This window comes from Micropterus dolomieu, linkage group LG06, assembly GCF_021292245.1.
Source record: "Micropterus dolomieu isolate WLL.071019.BEF.003 ecotype Adirondacks linkage group LG06, ASM2129224v1, whole genome shotgun sequence".
Taxonomy (NCBI): Eukaryota; Metazoa; Chordata; class Actinopteri; order Centrarchiformes; family Centrarchidae; genus Micropterus; species Micropterus dolomieu.
In genome coordinates, this window is record NC_060155.1 from 22,823,932 (window position 1) to 22,834,070 (window position 10,139).

The window sequence follows — 10,139 nt, forward strand, 5'->3', positions numbered from 1 at the left end:
ACAAGCAATACGTTCATTCTGTAGAAATCTGTATTGATAAGCAGAGCACACTTACATCCAGACAAGCATGTCATCCATTCAAAATCAAATCCTATACACAGTCTCACTGTATGTCGCTCACTATCTGTTGTACATGCATATTGTTATTCAAGCATATCTGTATTTCATATTTTACTATGTATATAGTGTCCACTCATAAATAGGAACTGACTGACCTATATGTAATATGTAAGAGGTCGAGTCTCCATCTCAAGAGACTGAACTGCTACTTAGTGCTGTCAATAATCTGTGCAATAGGCCTCGACGTTGGAGGAATATTACAATGGTGTAGTTCTGACCTCTAGTGGTATTATCATAGAACTACAGTACGATGCAGTCTAAATACATGTCTCCTCCTTGTCGCATTTATGTATAAAAGCTTTAACTTTGACTTTTTCACCATGTTTATATTCCACTTTTTTTAAATTGGAAACTGAAGCCACTTTTTCAAAACTCTTCATACAGTCTGCATTGCCAACATGCATCTTGGACAAACAATTAAACTCACCTTAAAAACTCATTCAAACCACCAAAAACACATCATATGTGTCTCAAAATAAACTTGTACACCCAAACGCTGGCAACAATTCTCACATTTAGAGAGCAAACATTGTCACTCATTATTCACTACCTTAAAAAACACTAACAGGAAGCATTACATAAATGATTAATTTTTATCTTTGAATTTCGATTGATTTTTCACATAAATTAGTATTTTTATTATCAAATAAGATATTTTCACTTTATCGACTGTACTAAAGAATATGTCACAAGAAATAATCAGAAATGCAGAAATTTCCTTCAGTATCCTTTATTTTTTCTATATCATTGCATATACTTGTTTACTTGTGAAAAATAAAAAGTTGAAACAAAAAACAAATTACAGTGCTGCAATAGTTTTTCTTAATCGATTTGGCACATTTACTGAAACAAACATCCAATTGTTAAAACTTAAGTACCTAAAAGTACAATCCTCTCACCACGTGGTACATTCAGCACACCACTCGATGTGACCTGCAAAAGGTGATTACTCAATCAAAATAATTAAGTCCTGTTTCAAATATAAATAAATCAATGAATAAATATGATTTATGATTGCTCAGACCACGTCAAATGCAAAGACATCTTGTCAAATGACTCTGAAAGTGTGACAGTTACCCGCTATATAATATTGTCCAAATGCTAACATTGTATATTTAGGCAGCAGAATAATATTGATGTCAGCCATGGCACATACTATACATTAAACAAAACACTTATTTGACGACACTGTGGACCGGCCCAGATTAGGCTGCACTCTCTGACCAGCCTCTGTCATACTTAGGCCATAGTTGATTACATGGTCTATAATAGTTGCCTGTATCTCATTTAAGATTTCTCTGTGCCTTTCTCTATCTCATCCTCTGTGTCCCCCTCTCCCTTTGCCTCTCCTCCTCACCATACCACCCTGCACTGTAATGCCCCTTCATCTTGCACGGGCAGACTCTTGCCCCTGTCTGTCTCCTGCATGCTCCATTTTCCAAAGCTGTAACACCGAGTCTTACCCTTGCGACATAAATGCATTTGAGATCTGATTAGTTAGAGTTTTTCTCAATCGCTTTGGCACAATTGTCGTGACAGACTAGCACTGGTACTTGAAAAACAATGAACCAAGTCTGCCAAAATACAAGCACATTGCCTGCTTTACACTCAAACTGTAGTTCTAAACCACACTTATTTTCAAAACACTGGGCACATAGACATAAACATAAAACTTACTGTAAATGTTCTGCTGAGATTTTCTTCATGTCTCAATCTGGTTAGTGCTGGTAAGTGTTTTTAACAGTTTTGGAGACAGCATTTGAAAAATGTTCTGCAAATATATAGTGTTTAGCAGGTGGTAAAGTAGTATTGAGAAAAGAGATTGTGGATTTTGGATAAAGTTGTCACTAAATGTATTTTGTGTGAAAGCAATGAAAAATGATTAACATTCGCTCACTGTGTGAAGAGTTTTGACAATGTGACTTCTGTTTTTACCTATATTGGTTAGCAATCGAAAAAAACTGTAATTCACAAGAGCAGTCACATATTGGCAAAATTACACATTGGTTTATTGGCATCATGTTACAATAGCATGAGGGCATATTGACATGATGGCTGTATAGTACAATAGCTTATTGGTATCATATTAACATAATAAACTATTGGCACATGATATTCTTATTAAGACACAATGACATATTGATTCAGTGACAGAACAAAGAGGCGAATGGGTGGACTGAAGAAGCATTGGGAGAGAAAAAAACAAAACAAAGTGTAGTTACTGTTTGGGGGACTGTATAGTCCTCAAATAATGCCTGAAATCTTTGTAATCATGATAGTAGCAATTAATGAAAATCTGGAATTCTCCTCTACACTGTGGTGGTATGAAGGTAATACTTGTCAACAGTTTTTCATTACAAGTAGTCTCATATTCAGCCCTTGAGAATAGTAATTTATACCTGTTAAAGAGCTTCTTGGCCTGCACTGAGTCCAGGTTAATCCTAATGAAAGAGCCTGCACACATAATCTGAATTAATCTTTCTCCACAGAACAAGGCATCAACATTGAATATGACAACATGACACTGACCATCGAGGCTTGTAGGCAAGAGTGCAAGAGGAGAATGAGGCTTGTTGAACATGCACACAGACATCTGCTTTTGGGACATTCCAGGTTCCCTCGTGGACTCAAGGCAAATACTGACTACAACACTTACAGCCCTAGACAAATGGTGTTAAGGGTCAGTGCCCTCAACGTCCACCCTCATATTCATCTTGCACTCTTGCCTGTGACTGAAGGAAAATACCCTGTGGTCATAACACACAATACACTTACTGGGAAGAGCAGGAAGCAGGTGACACAGGAGTCAGCCTCTACTAGGTGCCTCTGATCCAAGCACATCAAACCGGACTGGTGGGGGTTAGCAGGCATCATGGGCAAAGCTCAGTAGGTACACAGCTTGTTAGTAGTTGTTTATTCTTCAACTTATTTAATTCTTTACGTCTTACATTGATTAGAATTACACTTTTGTCAATAAGCAATAGGAGTTTATCTCAGTTTACTTTAACAAAGTTTCCTTTTGGACCTCTGCACTGCTAAAAGAGACTGAATCACTTGTGAACTCCATATGTTCTCTGACCTCTGACCTCTCTGCAGACTGGCCAAAAGAAAATTTCTATTTTCTCATTTGGATCAGATGTCATCTTAACCTATGGGAGACAGAGTCCTTAAAAACTTCACTTGCAGCGATATACTATACAACTTAAAGTCTACTGTATGACCTACAGAGTATGTTTGTAGACTTTTTTGTGTTTCTCCATACCACAGGGGGTGGTGATGGAACAGCAGATAAGACGCATGCCTTTGGTGTAAGAGACCCGGGTTCAACTCCCCCAATGTGTCCCTGAGCAAGACACTTAACCCCTAATTGCTCCAAAAGTATATGACCTCTGACATAAATAGCAATAGTAAGTTGCTTTGGATAAACACGTTAGCCAAATGTTAAACATTTTAGAGACCTAGTAAAAACAGTAGACTAGGCACATCACATTAAACTAAAAATAAAATATGTAAAAAGTATTGGTTTTGGTATCGGCAATACCAGCTTGGGTTTTAGTCTACTTGGTATTGGATCATAAAGGAAGTAAGTGGTATCGCACATCACTACTAGCCTACTCACTGGCTCACTGAACAATCCTTGTTGCCAGGGGGGCGATGGGCGGAGTTTCGGCAGGAGAGGGCGAGCTGGGCTGGACTTCTCAAACGCCGGCAGGGATTGAAACGCGCCTGCACCTTTGGAAGTATTAGCTGCAGACTTTAATATCGGTTTACCTGCTTCGCCGGGAGGTTTTCACTGTGACTCGGTGTAAGGCTGGAGAAAATGTCTAACGTCAACTGGAAGCCCTTTGTTTTCGGCGGGCTGGCTTCTGTGACGGCGGAATGCGGTGAGTGATGAGTGGAGCGGCGGAGAGGCCGAGCTGCGTGGATTATTTAAATGTATGCTCTGATTTACTGTCTTGTAAGAAAGTAGCCTATATCACATTGTTTGTGTTGCAGGGACCTTCCCAATCGACCTGGCTAAGACCCGTCTTCAAGTACAAGGCCAGGTGGGCGACAGCAAGTACCGAGAGATCCGCTACAGAGGCATGCTCCATGCTATAGTCAGGATATGCAGAGAGGAGGGGCTCCGGGCACTGTATTCAGGGTCAGTATGGTGGATTCATGAGCCTTGAGTGTTTTGTCTTTATGCATTTGTCTTCCAAACCCTGTGTTTACAACGTAGGCTAAGTATTGGACCTATTCTTTGATTATTGGTATTATTTTATAAACTTACACACTCTTTTTATTTTGTACACTTCCTGTTTGTGTAACAGCAATTATCCCACTTACCTTTACCTAAACCCTTTTGCACCCAAAGACCCCCTTTGAATCTGGGGGTCTTTGAATCTCTTCAAATCATTAGATTTGTCTATGCCCCCCACCAAAAAAGTCTCTTTCTGAGGGGGTCCTTGTTTTCGTTTAGGGCATAGGGTGGATCAGGATGCACATTTGTGGGTCTGTAAAGCCCACTGAGATATTGTGGTGCTGAGTAATAAAAATAAACTTGACTTTTACAGAATAGCTCCTGCCATGCTGCGGCAGGCTTCCTATGGGACCATAAAAATTGGCACATACCAGAGCTTTAAACGACTGCTGGTTGATAGACCCGAGGGTGAGTCCCAGTTTCTCTTTTTCTCTCTGACACACACACAAACATATTTCGACAGGCAGTGACCTGCCCCCACTGACACATGAATATTCCTCTTGAAGGGAGAGGTACAGGTGTGGGTGGGTGTGTGTGTCCTATTTAAAAGTGTCTCTCAGTTTCGTACAGAGAGCTAATTAAAATTGTAACTACTTCTGTAAAATACTGTAAGGATAAAACTGTCTGAGGCATGCGATCAGATGCTGCTTGTTCACAGTTACAGTGTGCCTCCCACTCTTCTCCCCTTTCAGATGAGACATTGCTGACTAATGTGATGTGTGGTGTTCTCTCTGGAGTCATCTCCTCCTCCATCGCCAACCCCACTGATGTACTGAAGGTAGATATTTGCACACATGAAGACTGTGTTGATTCTCCTGGTCCTGTCTTAATTAATGTGCTGTCAGTTATTATCCAAAGCAATAGAGCAGGTTTGACAATTTCTGCAGCATTGCGTGCAGGAAAATTCCACTGACTTCTTTAATTGTGTATTGTTAAGTTATACAAATAGATATATGCCTTTTCTAGATGAGTCTGTAACAGCTCCAGGTTTTAGGTGTGCTCACTTGATAGCATGCCAAGTAGAGTGAAGTGCATCTTGGTGCTATCAATCCCAATCTTGTGGATTATTTATAGACTAAAGTTTCTGGGGTTTAACATACTGTCCTGTAAACGATATGGGTGGATTAATATGATGTGCTTGTGTGTGTGTGTGCACACATAATGTTTTACCCTGCCACTTATCGCCATGCCCTTTTTGGCACACTCCTGTCCACCGTGTGTGTTAAGAGTTAACAGAGTCATTAATATGGCTGCAGCTTTGGAACATTGCGTTTCATCACCGTGTTTTCTCGCTGGGCCCGCCAAATCTTCACAGAGCCAGGCAGTGAACCAAGGCTGATCTGTAAACAGCAGCCATTGTAAACGAAAACAAGTCAAGTAGGGACTGGAAAATACCTGGAAACAAGGACAGAAACCCTACTGTAGGACACCGTGGTTGACAAAAATCCCTACCACCATGTTTCCCCCCCCCCTTTTTTTTTGTTTGCATTTTGACGGTAGCCGGGTTAATACATCCGTATTACGTCTGTCTATCCAGATCCGCATGCAGGCTCAGGGAAATGTGATCCAGGGCAGTATGATGGGCAACTTCATCAACATCTACCAGCAGGAAGGAACAAGAGGACTGTGGAAGGTACAGTAAGACTGAAAATGCTCCATTAGCTTTGATAAATGACCTCGGTCTCCACAGGTTTCAAGTAGCACAGCACTGTTCTATAATGCTCAAATGTTCAGTATTGTAATGTTCCCTCTCCTTCTGCCTCAGGGTGTCTCTCTAACGGCTCAGCGGGCAGCCATCGTTGTCGGGGTTGAGCTACCAGTCTATGACATCACCAAGAAGCATCTGATCCTGTCGGGTTACATGGGGGACACCGTGTACACACACTTCTTGTGAGTTTGCCGAGTCATCTGGATATCTTGTTGCTGTCTCATGTGATGGTTGTCTCTGGGAGAAAATTTCTTGTCGGGGCAAGACATGTTAAGGTGGATCTATAAAATGATGAACTGCCCTGTTCAACAAATGGATGTGTTGACCCACATCATTAGATTGCCCACTGATTCTTGAAATATGCTTGTTATATTCTCTCAATGTTCACTTGATATAACAATAGTTTTTCCCATAGACAATTATTTTTTTAATAATTCTTCTAAACACTCAATGTGTATTAAGTTAAATTGTCAACCTTGTGGGGTTTTTTTTTTTACAGTTGTTATCAGCAGCACACGCACCACCACGGCAATGTTTATTAAACAATTAATTAATAGACGAAAATATAGAATCTACAGATTATCACTTGAACCTGTGTATTGTCATCCCCCAGGTCCAGCTTTGTGTGTGGTCTGGCGGGGGCTTTGGCCTCCAACCCTGTGGACGTAGTCCGGACACGCATGATGAACCAGAGAGGAGGAGCTCTCTACCAGGGAACACTGGACTGTGTATTGCAGGTCAGTCACAATCCCCAAAATGGAGAAAACAAACATCCTACACTTGTTCCAGTTCAGATTGTGTTTGTAGATGACTATGTTAAAGAAGCACTCCACCATCAGGTTACTCATTATGGGTGCTACGCAGCCCATGAAAACAGTTGCATAATGTTTTCTGTGGCTCTAAAGGGAGAAAATAACTCCCGATAAATATGTGTGCTAGGTAGGATGGTACTAACTAACTAAGATACTATTGGTTGCATTCTGGGAAATGTAGGATCCAGTGTTTTGAAGCTTGAACCACTATGGACTAAAGGTCTGCATATTTCACCCCCAGCTACTTCAAATTAGACTTTTCTACTTTTTTATCTGTCTCTTGTGACTCCCACAGATTTTTAGAAGTGCAGTAGTACCTTACTGAAGTATTCCTTTAAGTACAGGCTTCTTCATGACTTATCTGTGAATGAGAAGCATCTGTGTGTGTACGTTTGATTTTTGCCTCCTGTGATAATGATTATTTAATGTAGTTATGTTGGACACACAGAGAACTTTAGAACGACCATCAGAGGATAACAAGATAAAATGGGTTTTAAACATGTTTGTTTTCTTTTCAGACGTGGCGCTCCGAGGGCTTTATGGCCCTCTACAAGGGTTTCTTTCCCAACTGGCTCCGCCTGGGCCCGTGGAACATCATTGTATCCTTTAACTATCTCATTAGTGCACCAGTCTGTTTACATATATCCTCTGTGATGCAATATCTTTTGAGCTGGAGAAATCAGCAGGAAAAATTTGTAAATTCTGTTATGCATTCAGTGACGTATGTATGTGATTCCAAGCCATGCTCCACTGGAGGAAAACTTAGCTTAATGCTAGCTAACTCTCTTATGTAACTTTGTCAAACTACTGCCAGAGGAACCCCTGGTTAGAGAGGACGTATGGCCTTCAGGGGCCTCATTGGGGGGGGGGGGGGGGGGGGGGGGGGGGGGGGGGGGGGGGGGGGGGGGGGTAAGAGGAAGAGGGACAGGTGGGAAGAGAAAAGGAAAGAGTGAAAGACGAGGAAAGTCTTTCTGCAAAGGCCAAAGAGTTACAGGGGGTAAGAGAAGCGCAGACGGTTTGTCATCGTGCTCCAACTAGGCCTCAACAATGTAATGAGATTATTGACTTGTTACAACAGTGTAGACTGAGGTAACAAGGAAACGTTAACAAGGGAAGCTTTGAGCTGAAATACAGACAGAGCCAAAATCTCTGGGCCTCACATTCTGCTAAACAAAAATGTCTACTCCTCTTGCCTGCGTTCCTTTACTCTCTATCCAGTTCTTCCTCACATATGAACAGCTGAAAAAGATCAACGTATGACTGACAGAATGAGACACGTATGATCGCACGCTCTGAGATGAGCTGACGGGACCAAAATCGGGAAAAGGCTGGATATGGAACCACTGAACGGGGGAAGACCCGTGTAGGAGTGGCGGCATGGTTGCCTGATTCCTGTTGGGGCTTCATGTCTCCTAAAGCCTGTGGCAAGTGTGGAAGACACTCATATCTGATGTTTTAGCTCATCCGAATGCTATGCTAAGCTTAACCGCTCATTTAATTTTAATACTGGCCCCATGGATTCACGTAAATGTCACCTAAATTATTGACAGGTAAATGGGAGAGAAGTGTCTAATACTGTTGTTTATGAAGCTTTATTGTCAGTCAGAAGCTGCTTTAAAAAGGACCCCAATGTCATGTGGAATACACATGAGGGGTTTTCTGCCTTCTACACTCCAAATTGAGTGCCTTAGTTTGTCATACAGACAGCCTGCACCAGAGTTGCATAAAGACTGTGACTGTCATATATAGCAAGCAGCGATCATTCCCTTTTGAAAAGAAAAATGCTTGTGTGTTGTGAGTCAACAATTTGGACTAGAATCTGGCAGGTTTTCTAATTTGGGAGGTGTGTGTGTGCATGTGAGGACAGGTGAAATTATTTATTCTCCCTGGAGTATTTACAGAGCCAAGAATACATCATGTTGTACTGTAATAAATAAGTCATTTAAACATCCTGAGGACCAGTGTGGGTGCTTAGACAGGGCGCGCGCGCACACACACACACACACACACACACACACACACACACCACATGCCCATATGTGGCGAGACTAGTGGTCCCCCATGTAAGTGCAGACAGTAAATATAACCTGGGGCAGCTGCGGGTTGACTCTGCGTTCTTGTGTTATTCTATACGTTGCTGTAAAGATTATTTACATAAGTTATGTAAGCCTCGGTATTTTATCCCACACCGCTGTAGATTTAGATCACTGGGTCAGATTAGGCCATCCAAGGTGAGTCATTTGACAATGTTTATTGCTTGAAGGCAATAAAACCACTCCACATAATCCATAGTCAACTCTAGGTATATTTTCATGTACTGTATTTGCACACTGTATGCTTATCTGTGAGCTGTCTTTGTAAAGAATAAATATGTTGCTGGCTGTCGCATGTGTGCGATGCCACAGTGTAAGCCAGTGTATTTTTGTCATACATTTTGATGTTGATTTAAAGGCTGTATATTTGAAATAAAAGCGACAAACCTACTATGTGCTTTGCTTTGTTTTCACCACAGTGTGGTGCTGTGTAGCTACACAAACCAAACCAACTCAACCTGACCCAGTTGAAACCAATAACTGTTTGAGTCTTCTTATTCCCAACCCTCAACTTTGAGGCTATAAATCTAGCACAGTTGTGTTGTTTCTGAGGGATTGCCCAGTTTCTTTCAAACACATGTTCATGCAGCATCCCACAAACAATGACATGAATTATTCAGAGGAATCTAAGATGTAATTGCTCTTTTATTTCTGTGGGTAAATTCCCAGTTTTCCCTCATCAGAGCTGTTTTGAGGAGGTGGTGGGAGCTCGAGGGAGTGCAGCAGGAAACTTTGCAGTGAACTCGCAGTCTCTGTGTACAGGCATGCCTTGTTCCTTTATTTAGGGAGCATCACCATGGGACTTATTACTTGTGTGAGAACTGTTATTGTTGTATCTGCTTCATCTAAGCCACCGTGGGTTGCACTGCCACATTATTGTTGGTGTGACGAGCATGGTTGTGTTGAATAACAATCAATTCTAAACAATGCCACAGAGCGTGATGGAGGAGACTAGGGTCTGTATGCTGGTTTAAACACTTGTGTACAGTATATACATTTTAGACCTTAAGGGCACCTTGTTTTCCAAGACAGGCTGACATCTATGTCAAATAAAGGCACATAAACACCCCGCCCTGTCCATAAGGCAAGATGAAGGAGAGAATAAGAATAATGTGTGGCTTGTGCCAGGAATTGGCATCTATAGATTGGCATTATAGGCTGCT

At 41.5% G+C, this 10,139-nt stretch overlaps 1 protein-coding gene across 1 annotated transcript; it reads left to right on the forward strand.

Moving 5' to 3' along the window:
- The first annotated feature begins 3,768 nt into the window (after window positions 1–3,768).
- On the forward strand, window positions 3,769–9,366 carry LOC123972352 (kidney mitochondrial carrier protein 1). The gene is made up of 9 exons (XM_046051809.1): window positions 3,769–4,004; window positions 4,117–4,264; window positions 4,677–4,771; window positions 5,056–5,141; window positions 5,901–5,996; window positions 6,129–6,253; window positions 6,685–6,808; window positions 7,402–7,482; window positions 8,102–9,366. Exons 1-9 carry the CDS (start codon window positions 3,941–3,943, stop codon window positions 8,141–8,143), a joined length of 861 nt encoding a protein of 286 aa, XP_045907765.1. The 5' UTR covers window positions 3,769–3,940; the 3' UTR covers window positions 8,144–9,366.
- Window positions 9,367–10,139: the final 773 nt, after the last annotated feature.